The sequence below is a fragment of the Anas acuta genome, chromosome 8 (assembly GCF_963932015.1).
Source record: "Anas acuta chromosome 8, bAnaAcu1.1, whole genome shotgun sequence".
Lineage (NCBI taxonomy): Eukaryota > Metazoa > Chordata > Aves > Anseriformes > Anatidae > Anas > Anas acuta.
In genome coordinates, this window is record NC_088986.1 from 30,536,978 (window position 1) to 30,556,552 (window position 19,575).

At 41.6% G+C, this 19,575-nt stretch overlaps 1 protein-coding gene across 2 annotated transcripts; it reads right to left on the reverse strand.

Annotated features, from left to right (window-relative positions):
- Positions 1-11,278: 11,278 nt before the first annotated feature.
- Positions 11,279-18,797, reverse strand: RWDD3 (RWD domain containing 3). 2 transcript variants are annotated; one of them, XM_068690557.1, is made up of 4 exons: positions 18,562-18,797; positions 12,972-13,456; positions 12,158-12,273; positions 11,279-12,059 (listed from the first exon to the last, which is right to left on the reverse strand). In XM_068690557.1, exons 1-4 carry the CDS (start codon positions 18,644-18,646, stop codon positions 11,945-11,947), a joined length of 801 nt encoding a protein of 266 aa, XP_068546658.1. In that variant the 5' UTR covers positions 18,647-18,797; the 3' UTR covers positions 11,279-11,944. The 2 variants fall into 2 exon arrangements, with proteins under 2 accessions (XP_068546658.1, XP_068546657.1); XM_068690556.1 differs by lacking the exon at positions 18,562-18,797 and adding an exon at positions 18,238-18,532.
- Between the last annotated feature and the right edge of the window lie 778 nt (positions 18,798-19,575).

The window sequence follows — 19,575 nt, forward strand, 5'->3', positions numbered from 1 at the left end:
GACAAAAAAAAAAAAAACAACTTGCTGCTTTCAAGTGATACAATGTTTATGGCCTTCTACTAAAAGTTCTTATCACCTCCTACATTGTAAACCTGAAAGCCTAAAAGTATTGTGTGTGACTGATGCCACAAATCTCTCATGAGGGTGCTCCCCAGAAGTGGAAATTCCTGGCTGAATTACAGCCAGTACACACTGCTTCCTCTTGATCTCCATCAGGTAGAAGCCACCTGCTCACAGGAGGGATCAGAGATGTTCGTGGCCACAGCTGGGTTTATAGAGGCTGGGAGACCAAGTGGCAAGCTCAGGCAACCCAACATCACTCCCAGCAGCGGCCAGGATAAGGACATGTGCTGCACCAAGGAACGCTCCCTGCACAGAAGATGACTGTCTGGAAACACGAGACGCAGCAACAAACCGCACGCTCACACTTCAGCTCTGTGCCTGCTCGGTTAAGGGCAGCACCACACGGCCATGGGGACTGGCCAGCCCGGGGGGCTGCTGCCCTGGAGCAGGAGGGACACGGTGCAGTCATTGCAAACGCCACTTCGGCTCCCACCTGCCCAGGGCAGCGGCTGCCCGCAGCCAGAGCAGCAGCACCCTGCCTTGTACGCACCTCTGGGCTTCCCTCCTCAACCCCCAAAGCTGATCACTGCATGCAAGGAGTTAACTTTATTAGACAAGGAATTTTTTAATCCTAAGAAAACTGATGACATTAGAAAGCTCATTGTAAATTTTACATAAAGAGGTCTTGTCTCTTTATCATGTACATAAATGTCACCCACTGAAAGACTGTTGTCACAAATGTCTCCCGTGAGTGCTGGATCTGTCTGTAACACAGCACAGAAGATGCTTGTTCTTCTAGTAACCTGCACTTTTCAGCAATTATTAATTCTTTAAACATTTAAAGTAGACCTTTTCACTTGTGCTTTCACCTCTTCAGGTCACTGCAGCAACGTGAGCCTGTGTGGCTCATAGTCCCCCTTTCAGCATCCATTTTCAAAGACACATAAAGCGCACAGACAAACCAAGAGTCAAAAGAGGACTCCTGAGGCTAAGATCTGTTTTTCCCCAAAACTCTTCCATATGTTAATATAACTCCCTTTTACCAGGTTTCATGCATGAGACAAGGGACTCTAAAATATCCCTTATCTCAGGGAAAGCACAATAGTCAGGATTTTTCCCCTTTCAACTCTCAGCTACTCCTCTTCATAAGAGCATAGGCTGGAAAGATGATAAGGAGAGTATTCCAGCAGATCTGCCCCTCTCTCTTTCTCTATTATTAAGAAAGCAAAATAAGTAAATAAATAAAAAATAAAAAACCCATTAACTCTAAAATGGAGGCAGGCTTTTGTGAGATAAGCCACTCCTCCACATCATGTATTCCACCAAAGGGATTCATATTGGGCTCAGTATCTTCTAATGGTTTCATCAGATAATGTTAAATTGCATTTAGATAGGAAAAAAAAGATTTTTCCTTGCACCGTACTAAATAATTTGCCTTTACACAGACTGCATAAACTGCATTCTGAAGGGGAGCAAACAATTATTGTTCCGTTTATATAAGTGACAGCGTATGGTTTCTCACATATTGACAGTCGGTGTCCCATACCGTTTGTATTTGGCTGTGTAGTTCACTCCTAATGTTTGATCATTTTCTTATACTAGGGAAACAGCTATTTTGGAGTCAAAATGCAGAAGGGTTGCATTGCGTAGCATGGAGCTCAGAAGGCCTTCCTGCCCTCATTCTGAAACTGCCCTCATTCAGAAACAACCCATGCAACAGGCAGGACAGTTAATGGGGTAAGATCACCTGTGGGTGACCCACTTATGTGGGTGTTGGTCAGGTGCTCCCAGAGACACTGCCAAAATCATGTAGCCTAAAGACAGCTCTGATGCACACCTAACCCCTGTTCCTGTTGGGTGGCCAGGGACAGCCACTGCCGGGGACAGCTTGTGCCCCCTCTGTACAGATGGAAAGCATTTCAGTACCCCATCTCTTCCAGCCCTGGCTGCCAGAGCAGCTTTCTCCATCCCTGGGGCAGCCAGGCTGAAACCACGTCTGTCTGGAGCTCCTTCAGACAGCATCTGTGGAGCAGCTGGGGTTCGGTCCCAGCAGAGTTCAGGCTCTTTTACATCCCAACAGGCTGTCGCAGGCTGTTCTCACTCTCAGGAGCTAACCGCATTTATTTTCCCCCCTGACTTCAGTTCAGATCACAAGGCTTCTCCATCCTTCAGTCTGTGTGCAAATCTCCTCCCTCTTCTTCGGAAACTCTCCGGGCAGAAGGTGCCACGGACCACTTTCACCACTGCCAGCTATTGTTCTCCAGGGAAAAGATACTTCACCACAGGATTTTGCTGCCGCAAGGCAATCACCACGCAAGCCTTTCTCATTGCCCTCCTGTCTACATGCGATACCAAAGAGACCACAAAACAGATTGTATCACATAAAGAACAGACACAAAAGGCATGAAAATGCTACAGCTGGGTCTGCTAACCACTGTTACAGCACACATGGCTGGGTTTTACCACACTGTGCAACAAGTTTCCAGTACTGCTAAAGCTTCCCATTTCTAAGGAACCAGAGGTTTCAGTTTGGCAGTGGAAAGCTCACCCTTTTTACTTTGTACCCAAAGGTAAATTACTGCATTTTGGAACGACTCACGTCATGTTCGACCTTGAGCAACAACCTGAGCTTTACTGCAGGTTATTTGTTCACATACTAGCTCTTGTTCAAAGGTTTAGCATGTTCCCAGCATCTCCCTAGCTTTAATAGGCAAAAAAAAAAAAAAAAAAAACAAACAAACAAACAAAAAACCTTACCCTTGAAGTAGTCTTTCAAATACAGCCTTGCACAACCCAAGAGTTGGCACTTCAGATTGCCACAAGCTATGTTTTGCCATGAAAGTAAGCTTTTCCCAGGCCTCTGGTTCCTCTTCTGCTTGCAACTGCACAGCAAAAAGCCAACTCTGTTACACAAGAAATGACAAACCTTCCCTTCAGGATAAAGAATCAGAATCCTTCAGAAACGACTTTTTTGTTTGTTTGTTTTGTTTTTAATTTATGATTGAGACCTACAGATTTGTTAAAAATTGTGTTACACCCTCATGATGTGCTTCCAAGAGTCCATCCCAAACCTTTTTGTTTTGTTTTACTGTTAGAAAATGATGAAGTGGCAATTAAGTGGCATATATGTAATCTCTTGCTGCTGGCTCAAGAAAAAAGCAATCCTCATTTCTATCCAGAAAAAAACATGAAACCACCCTTGTTAATACTCATAAAAAGTCCCTGCAAAATTCTGAGCAACAGGAATTAGGTACACTTGCATACTCTGTGGTAGTTTATAGCACAGCAGCTGAAATTTAGTAACATTTGTTGTTCCACTTTTAATGATTTGCTGTTAGCAAGAAATTTTCCGTGAGCTGTAACACATTCCTACTTCAGATCCACAAGAAACATAGCAGCTACTTTCCTCTTAGGACTTTAAATCTCACTTTCTGCCTAAAGGCAAGAAAACTTTTTTGCCACTAAACAATTACCCACAACTTGTTTGAGTTCAACAATGAATTTATAGGAAAATTCTATAAACTGCATGAGTAAGAAATGTATTTCCCTTTTTTACAAAGCTATTACTAATAGCTATGCAAAAATCCCAATTATTAGATTTGTCATTGTCCCAATGACTGAGAGAACTCCCCACATCCAACTTGCAAAGCAGCCTTCTGCATCACTGAGCAGGTTTCCTTTTACAGTGACTCTCTGCTTGGAGCTGATGACATGGTTCTTGCTTAGTTGGCTTTCCCAATATATTTGGGCTGTTTAATAAATATTCCTGGGCCAGTATCCATGCCCCGTGGGTATTACAAACCCTGTTACACATCAAGTAACCTAACTTCCATTACTGTTTAAAAGCTGAGACCTTAAAACCACCAGCACACTGCAGGTACTTCCAAGCTTTGCCTCTGCCTCCAGCTGTCCCCAGCCACCTTACAGAGAGCTCCTCGGCAGACATAGGTGACACGATTCCCCCTGCAAAGCTGCAGAGGACAGGACACAGGGAAGCAGTGCCAGCCACAGGCACCCGTCCTCACTGCCCAACAACGGCATCAGCTTTGGCCAGGAGCTCAGAGAGATGGCAGTCTAGACTGGCTGGGAACTGATCTTCATACCTACTCTGCTTTATGACTTTTCCTGCAATAGTAATTTTTTTCTCATCACCAATATGTAGATGAACAGCTTTTCTCAAGGTTTTGTCACTGTTATCACTGTTGCTTTCTTTGCTTTGAAAAGCATTCATCTGATCCCTCACAATTGGTCTGAATAAAACCTGTATCATCTTAATAATTGCCAGCACAGGAAGCAAATGACAGAGTTGATAGCAAGCCGCTCCCAACTTCCTCTCTGCAGCTGCCTTAACAAGAAAAGAAAGAGAGAAAGAGAGAAATGTGGTGCACAGCTGCCAGGCAGATGCCCACTCTGTGCCAAGCTCCTCACTCCCCAGGTACCACGCAGCCTAGAAATTTGGATTGACATGCTCACACCCAGCTGAGTTTCTAGCACTTGGCGTCTTGTCAATGCAAATGCAACCTTCAAGTCTTTCTTTACTATACTGATACCTCAGAAATAACATTTTCTAGAACTCTTGTGCCCATTCCAGTGGAATCTTTTATTTCTCTCCCATTTTTGCTCTTATTAGATGTGCTGTGCTTAAGAGGGTGGCTCTTACCCCCATAGAAAATCCCTGACCCATAATATGTTTGCAGCAGCTAAACCTTGTAACACCAGTGAGCACCCTGTTTTCATCCAAGACTGCCATTGCAATGGATGTGGAACTGAAACACCCGAGCCTCCTGAGACATCGCACACTGCTTTAGCAAGAACAATCCAACATCCCCACTCCAGTTTTCTATAATATCAATGCAGAAAAAGTCTCATAAAAATTAAACACTTACCTATGTTCTCTGATCCCACACACAAGCAGGCAACTTTTTTATTTTTTTTTCTGGAAGTGATTTGCCAACCCTCTTAGTCTTTTCTTTCCAGAACGCCCATGGTTTGCAGGGAATCTGCTCCTGAAAGCTGCTGGTCACCTCTGCCATCTTTCCAACCACCCAGAAAGCCTGGTTTCCCAGTCTTGTAAGACTTTTTCGGGTTGTTGCCTCAACAAAGCCTCTATTATCCCTCAGTCACTTGAGGAAAATTTCTAAGAACTGCTCCAATTCCTTTGCACAGCCTACAGCTCTTGAGCTAGGTTAGTCATCTCTATACTCATGAAGCCTTCCATTATTTGTTCTCAGTTGTACACGTCGTTTCTGCTAAAAAGAGAAAATGACAATGAAGCTACACATTTATTTCAGGCACTTCCACTTGAAGCTTAAATACAGTAGCAATGTCTTTCCTTATATTCCCAAACCTCTTTCCAGGGAGCAATCAATCCAAAAATTCTCTGAGAGCCACATCACCAGCGCTTTTATTGCCGTCTGTTCCTTTCTAACACCTCCACTTCTACCAAACAAAAATCAGCCTCTGGCACAGCTCTATCCATACAGCTCAGCTTCTGTTCAGCATCTCACAAGGACAGTGTTCTCACAACTAACTCAGTTTACTTTAAAAAAGAACTGCTTTTTATATTATTGTGACTGAAAGGTACACATAGCACAGATTCCCATAAAAATGTATCCTCCTCCTCCTCCCCTTTAGTGATCAAGCAGAGACCAACGAAATTATTTTGAGTTTTGTTTTTTGTTTTTGTTTTTTTTTAAGTGCATCCCAAGAACATTAAAGGTACAATGATTTTAGCACCTTCAGTCTTAACATCAGGGCCCTGACTTTGCACTGCAGCGTTGTGACTAGCGTGGGTGTAGGCCATGAGCTGCCACAACACTAGCACAAGAGGAGTACCACACTGCTCTCCTGATGTAAAGCTCAGCAGTCAACCAGCCTATGTTTTCTGCATAACTAAAATTAGTTCCCTCAATTTTCCACACAAAGTTCAAGAGATCTCTGATAGCAGCATTAGTGGAGGACGCAGATGTTGCCAGGAGTGGCCCCATAAAGGCCTAGAGGGCATGCCACCTCCAGGCAGCAGTGACCCAGGTCTACAACAACACAGTGAGTCAGGCTGCAAAATTCCACTCAAGGAAATTGTGATCATTTCACTATTTCCTTTATAAATCAGTCCTCCTTTCTTATCCTCAGAAACAAAGAAGTTGATGATAAGAAGCCACCGTTCTCATGCAGAGATCTGTTGTCTCTGGTTTCATCCTAAAATGGCTCTTTGCATTCAAGTTGTGATAAATAATGTGTATATATAATGAATAATATATATATAATGGGAAATACTGATAAAACGCTTACCACAACTCCATGATCAGCCATTTTCTAATGCAGGATAGAAACTGATTACTTGCATTCAATGGCTTAAGGAATGCAAAGAAAATCAAAAGTGTAATGGCTGTTACCTTACTAGGACAAAATTAAAGCACCTGAATACATAATTGATTGAAAATATTAAGGTATTCATTTTTAGAGTCAAAAAAAAAATCCTTAAATTAATGTGAAAAATCTGTCTTTTAGGCAATATTTTCTGTCACTCTGAAGAGTTCTCTGCTGCAGGTTAACATTGTGGGGTTAGAAAATGTGAACTAATCTTGATATAAAAGCCAATATGTGAAAATAGCTTGGAACAATAACTGCAAAATGCTATTAGCATATTTACATTTCGAGCTGCCTTTATGTCTATAATTAAGGATATAAAGAACTATAATTCTTGCATAAGATAACATAACATTAAGTATATCTACAAAATATAAAAACAGAACAGAGTACAGGAAGCATTGCATGTGTTATGGACAAAGAAACAGGACAATAATGCTTAATAATACTATAAGATATATGGAAGTTGATCCCAACAATTGCACTATTTCATAATATAAGCCATTTCAGTTTCAAACTATGGCAGAAATACAGTATGTGCAACATTTCATCATCTCACTTCAACGAACTATAACATTATTATGTTTCTATTTTCACAGACATGCTGAACAAATCAAGGGACACTAAATTTTAAATCATCCATATGCAGGTTTTATTAAACTATTTCTAAAAGAAACAATGCAAACAAAGAAATTTCATTGTGAAAAATATTTTATTTGATGCTTATTACAGCTCTTCTGTGCATAATTTATTCTAATTGTGGTGGGTTTTGTGGGTCATTCACAGAAATAAGAGACAATCAGTCTTATTATTGTAAAACGAGATAAAGCTGCAGAAACAGAAAAACTAGCCTTATTTACAAAATAATTAAACTTACTTCTCATTAATTTTTTTAATCAATTATTTCAAAGATTTTCACCTAAGAGTTTCAACAATGTCCCATCTTCCCCATAACAATAAAAAAACAAATGGGGAGCAGGGCAGGGAGAGGGAATCATAACCTTAAATGAGACTAAATAGGTTAAGAAAGGAAAAAAAAAAAAAAAAAAAAAAAAAAAGCTGTCAAATTCCCTATACTGATGATGCCCCCCATTAAAAGTGTTTGTGTTTCCCCCATCTGGAACTTTGCATGACTTCCACTGAAGTCACGCAGTTCTCCTGACCGGTAGGCTACTGCACAGCACATGCTGCTCATGTGGGTTTCTTTTCAAGATGTGATAATAAAAACCCTTAACTATAAATAGCAAGTATTAATACTATAAATAATGATTAATATCAATGATTAATACAGAAATTAATACAGAGTTTTATTCCTGCTCCTCCCTCTACAAAGACATAAAGGTTTTTATCTCCAGATCTCAGTCACAAGGGAGAAATGGCTGTCAGTAATGACTCTTAAAATAAAAAAATAAAAAATAAATTTAAAAAAAAAAAAAAAAAGACTAGAAAGCCTGTAGAAAGCCTGACTTCAGGTAGAACTGAGTAATTTAAGCTGCTAGCACTCAGATGTCCTTGTTTCCACAGACATCACTACTCTGCCACAGTACTAGCTTATATACATGTATGTACTACATGTAACCTGATATATTACATGCAATAGTAAAAGTCACCTGGGTTTCATGCTGCCCTTTTGGTTTCTTAGCTTACAAGCACTGCACAAATGTAGTTATCTTCAAGTAGTTACTCCTACTGCAATAGCTTTCACTGGGGCCTGATTTTCAAAGTGAAGTATGGTTACGTGGCTGTGCTGCCCGTAAGGAAGCAGGAATATTTATACTACAAATTTTTCAAGTTTTCAATTCAACTCATGCCAACTAAAATGAAGTTAACAACCCAAATGAAACGAAGTTCCAACAGCTTTGATGGAAACAGGGAGCAGGCAAAGAAAAAGCAACTGATACTTCAATCATTTATGCAGAGATCGCTACCAACATCAGACACTGGGAAACCCACCTGGGAAAGCACCAATTTGACAGACTTGCCAATGAGAAAGGCTTCACGAGTGCTATTGTTTAGACACAAGCAAGTCCACAGGAGACAAGGCTTCACTAAACATGTTGTTCAAGGAATTGTTTATAATATAATATCCACAAGAAGGCTAGCTTCTTATTTGTTAAACCATTTTTTGTTTGTTTGTGGATTTCTTTTTCCTTGTCTGACTCCAATAGCTGTATACACTCCACTTACTTTTCAGACACTGATACATGCCCTCCTAACAATTCTCAGGAGCTTTGGCTTCGTTTCCCTGCATTTTGTACTTCTGTGTCTGCTTCACTTCCTTTGGAGGGAGGAACATGCACTACCGTATGCATTTCGATGACTTTTGTGCCCCAGGGGCTCACAGGCTTGCCCATCTCTTTTAACAGTAAATGCAAACAAACCATCTGTTAACAGACAGCTGCAACATCCTTCCAAAAGAACAACCTCTAAAAATATTGTTTACTTGTCTGAACACAAGATATCTCCTACCCTTCAAAATAAGTGACTGATTGACGGGTAGGCAAAAGCATTTGCTTTGACAGAATCAGACTGACATCAGTTTTCATGTTCTCCTTTGCTGTCTGAACAGTATCACACTGATCAGATTTGTAATTCTTCTGAAGCACATCAAACCAAGCATAAAAGCTGCGTGCCTCTCCCGCACTGGACTTGTTGATTTGTCCAAAGGAAGTTAGTGAGTAACAAAGTCAACTGTGATAATGAAACTCTGATTCCATTGTGTGTATTGCTTTTTATGGCTCCTGAAATAGAGAAATCATCTGGCTCCTTAGAACAACTCCATTTGGCAAGATGAGGTGCATAGATCAGAAGAGAGCTACAACTTACCCATTTGTCACTTGTATTTTTGTTTTGTTTCAAATTGGCTGTTGCAGAATGCTAGCTCTGTCCAAACAGTTAACCAAGAAGGTATCAGGTAACAACATTCAAGAAAATAAATATATGAGCTTATAACCAAGTATGACTGGCAGCCACTTACCCTGCAAACAGCTTTTCTAAGGCAGCTAATTATAGGAGCGTTCACAATAATGAGGAAAAAGTTGGAGAGTGAGCCTAAACTTGCAAGAAAGATGGCTGAAATTTATCTGTAGGTTTGTGCCCAGCGCACCCCGCCAATAAGCACAGAGTCAGACTCCACACAAAGGTCTTTAATTAAATAATTAATTATCTAACTCTGCAGACGTTGGGACTACACAACTGCATGCCTCAATTACTTTTGCAGTCAAAGGCAACTTGAGATCACATGACTAGGATCACTATTCCATCCAATTCCCAAAATTAACAGAAAAAATATTCAACTGATTTAAATGCAAGTTGGATAAAGCCCCAGCTAGACTTACACAGCCAAGATGTTGATACAGGTTGTGCCAAAGTACCTTGCAGTTCTCTTTCCAGAACACCAGAGGATTTTAAAGATCTGGCTGAGGACATATAATCCGTCTGGCAAAAGCTTAAAACATATAGATATGCAGAGAGGTACCAACTACTTTTTCTTCTGATGTATATGCTTAAGCCTTTTGTTGTTTTGATCCTTGCCAGATGTATCACATAGTGTAAGGAGAGAGCCTCTGCATCTTATCATGGCCTTCTACTCCACTAGTACACAATTTTTCAAGACAGATCTTTTAACTCAGAGTAACAGAATTCCGGGAACTGTAATCTAAAATCTTTGTTATTTCAATATTTTAAAGATACTTGTGTTTTATTCAGCTTTATAAATGTAAAAACTCATTTCCACATACTCTTAAAGTGATACAAGTTGTGCTTCCTTTCTCTCAGGGAACTATTTCAAAATAATACAGAACAGATTTGCAAAACCTCTTTAACCCACACTGTTTTCTGCTGTGCCTGAAATGTTGTATGTACTACACATGAAAGGCTCATTAAGAAGAGATTTTGCTACTGTCTCATTAAATAAGCCTCGGTGCATAAACATGCAACATACATGTTTGACACACTCCATATTGGGAAAATTATCCAGCTCTAAAAACTTAAATTTTGAAACAGTCTAGCCACACCCCTTTATGTATGTGATATCTCAGAGAATAAAAACAAACAAAAAATCTTACTTGTTTTCTTTAGTTGGTTTGCTAGTATACACAAAGAAAGAGGCATGATCTCTTGGCCTGAGTATGAAACTGGAAGTAAAAACATCTTACATTATGTACATAACACACCACGCTTTGGGAACTAACCAATTAGGACTGTTCTTCCCCTAGTACAATGGAGAGAACATAATTTCCACTGAATTGATCAGATCTGTTCTGTAAACACAGAACATGTGGGGCATTTGGCTGCTGGGAGTGAGTTTTTGAAAGCAGTAAAACACATGCATAGCTATATGCTAAAACCAATTAAATGCCATTGCTAGTTATTGAAAAACTCATGACTTCAAACTTTTTACTCCTGGACAATCTATTTAGCCTTGCTAGAGAATGGCATAAGGTAAAACAGAAACCAGAGGACACTAATAATTATAACAAATCAGCAGTCAACTCTCCCTAAGCAAACAGAACATGCACAAAATGATTTGTAAAAATGCTGTATGTAATTTTTAACACTGCACTGAAGTAAAATATAGACTAGTGACAAAAAAATTTGTAAGCTGGCTGAGGCTACTGACCTCAAAAAAAAATGCTACAGGTGGGTAAGTTTCAACAGGGACTTATATTCTACCAGCTTTTAAATGACAGAAGACTTAATGTAAGTCTTGAGATAGAAGGCTGAAGTCTCTATATATACTGCTCTAACAGTTTAATTGAGTCAAGATATCTAAATAAGCAGTCAGTAAAACCAAAGTGCAAAAAGAAATCTGTAAACTATGAAAGAAAATACAATTGGCTTTACCTCAGATGATATACATAATTTTAATCAATTCAAGTTCTCCACTTGAGTTGCTTTATACATTTTAGAGTAACATTCAGAAAGACACTTCCAGTTTTTGTTTAGATCCCAAAATCACATGAACTGTTTCTTGAAATCAACACTCCAATATTTATAGATTCAAGTACATAGAGAAGGAAAAGTTCGCAGATGAACACCTGATAGTTATTAAGTATATACTGTCCTCTCGTCTTCAAATCTGTTCTGCTATGCTTTTAAAAAAAATATAAGCTTTCACAGTGAAATTAGTCATACTTTCTATCAGGCCATTATGAAAGACCACTATCACAAAAGATTAAAAAAAAAAAGAAAAAAAAAAAACAACACTGAAAACAGGGACTGAAAAACAGTTTAATTGAAAGACTTATTTTAACATGACTTCCTCCTTGTCTTTCATGTTTGCCATGCAAATATCACAATTAACTCCACATTCCTTTGAAAAAGTTATAATGCATAGAAGTCAAAAGATCATCAATTCATAATGTATGAGTTGCTTTCTCCTTACTGCAAAAGGATACATACTTCAGACTTTCTTTTTCTCCATAAAATCTTGTTTGTCGAAATAGTCTTTGTATCTTACAGCAGCATCTGCAATCGACTGCTGCTTTGGTCAGACTCCAGTGTTTTATTTTTACTTTAAGAGAGGAGGCACAAACTCAGAGAAGAGAGTCGCAAGTCCTGCAGCTTCAAATTCCTTTTGTAGCTCATCCAGCGTTGAATATTCTTTGACTTCAAACATCTGAAACCTACATTGTACAAGAGAAATTCATGAATATGCCTTGATTTGTCAGAATGTAATTATCGATTCAGTTACTTTTCTGTCCACAACAGTATTAAATTATACCTTTTATGCTGTGGTTGTACTTTTGTCTCACACAGTACACTAATCATTTTCTCTTTGCATTTCTTTCCGCTTGAGTCCACATCTACCTTAGAAGTTTTCTGAAGAATCAAGTACTCCTAAGTGACAAAAAGAACAAAATATTAAATGTCACCTAGTACCTTTGAAGTTTAGTAAAATTCAAAAATCTATATGAAACAAAGATCTTTCTTCAGAACACAGAAATCAAATTTTGAAAGCGCCAACTCCAAAAAGTGTATGCCTGTTTCAATTCATCAGCTTGAAGTTGAGCACATTCTTAACTGACCCAGAGAACTTGAGTCTGAAAAATAAGAACATTCTACTCCTGTATCACCACAAAGGCCTGCCTGATGCAGCAAGAAAAGGACAGACAAGTTCAAATGTGCAGTAGGAACACCTGGTGGCTTAAATATCACGGAAGGAGACAGTTAGGAATGAGCTACAAATAGTCTATTATTAATTTCTCATTACAACTTTTCTGTTTTCTGGAATATTTTCTGGAGTGCTTCAGAAATAGAGGAGAATGAATCTGGGCATGTTACACTCAGGAAACACAGGGAATAGAGGAGTATAATTCCAGTGGGAAGCAAAGGAATACAAGCCACATGCTTCGCTGGTTTCTTTCTCACGTAACTTCTGTTTCTTATATACAGAATAAAGTTGTAGGGCCTTCCTACTCTCCTAATGATCAATCTGCTTCCAAAATTGTTAATCTTAGAAAAACACACACAAAATATTCAGACACAGGTTTCAGTACTAAATCGATAGAACTAGTCAACATTCATTGTTCCTGCACCTTAATGTTGCTCCTGTCACCCTGAAGAAGAATCAATATTATCTTGCCCATGAACATCAGTCTTCCAGTCAGCCTTAGATCTGAAGCCCATTTTTCCACAGTTTTGACGTATTTTGCCTTTGCTCTCATGTGATCTAAATGCAAAAGGAGCATCCAGATAGCGTCCTCTGTACTTTCTGCTTTTGACAAAGTAGTTTTTTCATTGTAAACTGTTGCTGGTTGCTTAATGACATATTTAAGATTCTCCTGTATCCAAAGAACCAGCTCATGCACCATGGGTTCAGAAAGATGTTTCTTTGCTTCTTCAAGTAATTTATCTTTCACATCTGTACACTGGGCCCTTGTAAGCTGGTCTGAGTTAACAGAAATTTCTGGTAGAGTTGATGGATAATTAACTGGCAAATGAAATAACAGCTTTAGAAGTATATCTGTATCCAGTAGTTCTTTCACGTTGATTTGAATTCTAAATGTGATTCCATGCGTTTCTGGAAAATATAAAAAATAAATATTAGTAGTTTGCTTAAAATTGAACTTAATAATATACGTTTTTCAACTATTTTCTTTATCAGTTCAACTCCAATGACTGCCATTCTATATTAAAAATTGTGTTTTCGGGGGGGGAGGGGGACACAACAGGGGATGGGTTGCAAACAATGCCTCAAGCTGTACTTGCAGGGAATCCTGAAATGAAACACTTCCATATCATATTAGAGGGAAAGTTATTTAACACATTCTATAAAGCATTCACACCTCTTGGCTCTTTTAAAGTCTAGACAAGCCAGTAATAAAGAATCGTCCTAGAAACCCTTAAGTCAGCTTCTGCAGGTCAATAGCAGTAGCAAGGATAACTGAAAATAGAGGGACTCAGCAGTGCCCTAACTTTGCTCCCAGAAAAATCTGTAGGGCTTTTACCACCAACACCAGCACAAGGCAAACAGACTTATACTGAGTATTTTTGAAGACATGACCACTCAAAAGCAGTTCAACACTGAAAACAGACATAGAAAGAAAAAAGTCATAGATTCTTTGTCCCTTACAACTTTCAGAGAAACTCTATTTATTTCTTTTCTGTCAACTTCTCTGCATCTACAACATTTGGATTGATAAAATTAAAACTTTGCTATTGTACATTTGATTTTAAATATGGGTCCTTAAATGACCTTAAATTATGGGTCCCTTCCAACTTGGGATATTCTATGATTCTATGAAATACTAGAAACATCCACATACACGTATATGCATATTCATATATAAAATGTGTATATATATACAGATACATACTGAAAATATGTTCTGGGTGTATTTCAGAATGCAATCATTTTCAGTGTGAAAAGTATATATACGGCATGTAGCATGAAGGACAAAAGACCACGCTCTCCTGACAAATCACATACTCCAAGACACAATATGAAAGTTCTGCACAGTAATTTGTGCAATAAAGTCCTTCTTGACTAAAACATGTTTCACAGAAAAACAATACAAAAGTTCATAATGTGAAAAGAGGGGACAAAGACCTAACCTCTTCTACAACAAAGAAAAAAAAAGGGGGGGGTATCAGACAAAAGGTGAACTTCTTCAGATGTTCTTGCTTCACCCTTTTGATGCATCCCAAACACTCCACCCCATTTCTTATTAAAAAAAAAAAAAAAAAAAGCTAATGTCATTAGAGCAGAGCTGAGTTTCTGAGGAGCTCTTTTGAAGTGACTTGCCTCCCTCTCCCCCTACCTTATCTTCCTTTGCACGACAGTCAGTCGAATTATGTTTGATTAGCATTGCTGACACGGCTAGCCAACCTCAGTACTCTCTGTGATTTTATATTTAAACCATATTAAAAAAGTGAAAGAAACTAGAAGTGACTTGGACAGACAGAAGTATTTTAGATTGCTTAGCCAAGGGTTTGTCTCCAAAATTCCTTCTTGGTTCACATGAAGAACACTGTAGGTCAGATCCGTCACAAAATAAGCAAACCCATCAAAAACAAAAAGTAAACTCTAGTATTACAATAGTGAAGCCTCAAACAACTACAGACCCTCACTACGTAAGTGGAGTCAGATCTGGTGCTGAAAGTAGAAGATGCAAATCCAGCGAATTAAATGAGATTACGCCCACCCGTGCCCATACCTCCAGGCACTAAGGGTCAAAGCCTCATTCCTTGCCAGCAGAAGCTGCTCTCCAGCCTTCTAAGACCCTGCTAAAGATTCCAGGCTGCTTTTAAGGCAAGTTTATTCCAGAGAAGCACACCAGCCCTGGAAGAGATTCAAGTCTCTGGGGCTCCGGCCTGGCAGCGGGCACCGCTCACAGCCCTTGCTGACGGGCAGCAGCGAGGCCGGGACCTCGAGCCTTCCCGCTCCAGCCTCCACCTTCAGCTGAAACAGCCCTGGCAAACGCTCCTTGCTGGGCACCAGCAATTATAGCTGCTCTGCCGTTCTCCTAGGCTCAGTACACCCAAGCACACACCCAAGAAGAGGAGCCTGCCGTGCAGCCCAGCAGCCAGGGCAGTCCCCAGGCCGAGCACCATGCCTGACAGAGCAGAGTGCTCCCTCCAGCCGCACGCTGCTGGCTGACAGCAAGCGGTGTTTGGCTGAACACCACCGACATCCTCAGGTTCCTGCCCAAGAGACGCCTTGTTTTAAACTAGGTTGCCAATAAATTTTGAAATGCACAGCCCATAGACGAGCTGAAGAACAATACGCCAGTGCCAGCTTAATTATAGTGACAGAAAACCAAGTTACCTTTCTGACAATCCTGCTAGGATTTTTTCACTGACTTGTCACAACAGGTCTCACCAGCTCAAATTAACTGAGGGATAGCCAGACAGGCCAACCTGCCCCTTCGGCAAGGGCCTCCTGCCGCCCTGATCGCATTTGTAAGCCTGCAACAATCTCACACCTTTCCCGGTGATGATGAACTAATCCGAAGGCAGCCACACAGCCTCACATCCCAAGGTGTATCGCTCTGAGCCGTCGCGAAAATCCCAGCCACGCTCATTTACATCTGCTGCAGACTTACTTTTAAAAAGGAGAACTGGTTCAAAAAGTTCGTGGGGCTACAGTGTGTAAAGTTTATTTCAGCATCGCAGCATCCATGTTCTGCGCCAGCACTGCAGACTGCTGGCAGAACAAAGAGCGAGTGCTCGCCGTCCTTCGTAGCTAGGCTCTAAAGAAATATTTCCTTTGTTTGCACATGCTACAAGGTCTGAGTTGCCTTCACAACAAAATGGTGATTATTCCTGAAATAAAGGGTTGGGTATGACCATTCTGTTGGCATTTAATGTGCTAATAAGACTAAACTCAATACATTTTAACCTATTTTCCCCCATAGCGGCACGCTTATCAGTATATTTAGCTCTAGCATACTTCAGATTTTTTCTTATGTTCCATGTCAACCAGACAGATATCCCCCTCCTCTCCTGCCCAAAGGCATTTTATGCAACACATGCGGTCTATTTTTAAATTCAGAAAATGGCACCTATTAAAGTACAAGCTTAGAATATATAAATATATTTTTATAGCAAACTGGGTGAGCAAACCAGAAGAGAACAGATTAACAAATAAATTATGAATTTCTATCTGTAACACTAATCTTTCTAAATAGATACGTAAGGTAAGAAAGATATGCTGTAATTAGTTTACTTAAATTCATCAACACATTGGTTTGGATAAAAACATATTTTACATTCTGAATAGTTCACCATTAAATTCTGGGAAGCTGAAGTTTTTAGCATACCCAGAGATCTGCAAAAGCATTTTCTTACATTCCTCAAAACCATAAATCCCCAGTGGCCTCCTTTTTGATCCTGTGGATCTACATGCAAATTATTCTTTATATATTAGGGTTAGCAGAACATAACAGTCTTACTGGAAGTTACCTCTGTGCACTGTTTGTCAATGACAATTTACACAGTTTGAAGAGACAAAGCAAACAAGCTAGTGAATATAGCAAAACTTTATTTTATACTAACTCAGGGATTTTGTAGCAAATTAAAAGAGAAGTAAATTCCCAAAGTAAGAAAATTACCAACAATCAATACTGCAAATGATACTCTCAATTCCAGCAGAAAACAATGGAAATAAGCCAGATATACATGATTCTAAAACATCATGAGAATGTGGCCGATATAAATACAACCTGTTCCCATTGTGCACTCATAGCACATCACTTCATGTCCCAGGAAGGCTTCTAAGCCTTTTATGTCCTGGTAACTTAACGCAAAAACATTTTGCTGTATATGAAGCACAGAGAAAGATGTTCATATATTTTTCTAACAGACTCGGAGAAACAGACATGCATATGCAATGCTTAGATATGATTACTTTTTTTTTTTTTTAATGAACATCTGTTAAGCCTGGATACTGTATTTTCAAATGATGCCTGAAAAAAACATTGCTGAACTTTACGACTTTTAAGAAAATAAAACTCAATTGAAACATTTCGTCAATCATATTTTAAATACCACTTGAAAAAATATCAGAACTACCTGCCTACGCTAGAGCGAGAGGTGTGTCACGCAGATCTAGACACAAAACAATTCTACTTTTAGATTACCCCAGTTAATTGTTCTCCATGCAGACACTGATGTCTTCAGCCCTCTGAGGCTGTCTGCATGTTCTCTTTTCAAACAGCTACCTGTTGTTTTCTGAGAATCTATTTCTACAACTGTTTTAAAAGGAAAGTTTGGGGTTTATTCAATGAATTTCTTAGTAACCATTTCAGGTGAGTCACTTAAAGAGAGCCACCCGCAATCTCACCCCAAAGCAGTGTTTACAGACGGGCCGAGGCGGCAGGGCCCTCTGGAGGTCACCTTGCCCAAGTGCCTGCTCAGGCAGAGCTCCAAGAGGGAAATGCCACAACCCCTGCCAGTGCTCAGCCATTCTCACAGAAGAAGAAACAGAAAGTGTGTCCTTGTCAATCTCAGTACTTTGGGCTGAGTCCATATGCAGACAAGATGCCAAGGCAGGACATTCAGTCAGGTTTTACCAGCCTTCCCCTGGTAACCTCTTTGCAGTGCACCCAGCAGGGAGCCCCGGCCGTGTTGTGGAGCTGGGCAGCATGCTACAGCAGCACCCGTGACACCAGGGAAGCTGCATATTATACAGAATCACCACAAGTGCACGGGAGAGGTGTCACATCTCTGGTAGGAACTGAGCAAACCCTGCCCGGCACAGCCTGCCTGACCCCGGCAGTAACTGTGGGAGCACATCGGCCCTACTGAGCTGTCCTGACGGGACACCCCGGCCCTGCAGCAGCACAGACCGCCACAATTCACCTCTAAAATGCGTGCTCTGAGCAATGGCCGCCAAGCCAAGGCTGGCGCAGACAACGCGGAGCCACGGATCCTGCAGCCGCTGCGCTCCCACCGCCCCGCCCCGCAGCCAGGAGCGGGCGGCAGCAAGCGGGGCGCCGCTCTGCCCTTCCCACCTAGGGCACCCCCGCAGCGCCCCTGCACAGCCCGCACCCAGAGCGCCGGGCATCGCCCTGCAGCACGCCGGGGGTGGGCAGGGGGTGGGCAGCGGCCCCGCAGCGCCTCCTCCCGGGGCCGGGCCGGGGGAAGCGCCCCGAGCGGGCCCGCAGCCGGCGCCGCCGCCGTCACCTGAGACCGCCAGCACCTCGCAGGCGTCCGGCTCGCAGTAGATGGCGGCGAGCGCCGAGAGCTCCTCCAGCGCCTGCCCCGACATGGCCGCGCCCGCCCGCAGGGAGCCGGCCCCGCCGCCGGCAGGGGGCAGCGCCGCGGCCCGGCCCGGCCTGCGGTTGCCCCGCGGGGCGGTGGGAGCGGGGCCGGGCCGGTGCCCTCGGCTCCGGGGTGAGCGGGGGCCGAGGGGAAGGAGGAAGGGGCGCCCGGCGGGCAAGCGCCGCCACAAAATGGCCGCCCGGGGCTGCCTCGGGGTAGTGAGGACGGGCTGCAGCTGGGGGCAAGCGCAGCCCAGCGCGGTGTAAAATGGGACCTGCGCGGAGCGTGAAACGCCCCAGCGCGATTCTTGGCGGTGTTTTGTTAAAAGCGCTGTGCCTAGGTGTAGAAATGTGCACGACGATTCCTGGCCCGTGCTGGATGCGTTAAATGGAGCCGTGCTGCGTGAACACACGGCGCCTGTAACAGAGGCGATGGTCAAGGCGCAACCCGTGCTGCAGAGCTGTGGCCCGTCCTTTCTGCTGAGGCCATGCAGCAGCATGGAGCTGGCCTCCACAGCCACCTTTCTTCAATGCAGCACACAGTTGTGATACAATTAACACCTTCAGAACCCTGCTACAGCCACATGTAGCTGCGCAAACCAAACTGATGGATACTGACATGCACAGGTGCATGTACAAATATGAGGACATCAGCTCTGTCTGCATTCAGAGAATGTTAAATTTGTGCTTCTTGGAGTCAACTATGGTGGCTTTATGGTCCTTCCAGTGGTCTCTTGACTGAGGTCTTCTACAGGCCATGTTATAATGCACAGGTTAATCACCTCAAAGAGGTATTATTCAATGTTTTCCATATTGTAAGACTCCCCAGCTGGAAAAGCAACAGCTGAAAGATAAGACAGCAATGGGCATACATCACTGAAGTTTACTTATTACAAATAACTTTTAAAATCAAGGGATGAGGAGGGGCTTATTTTTT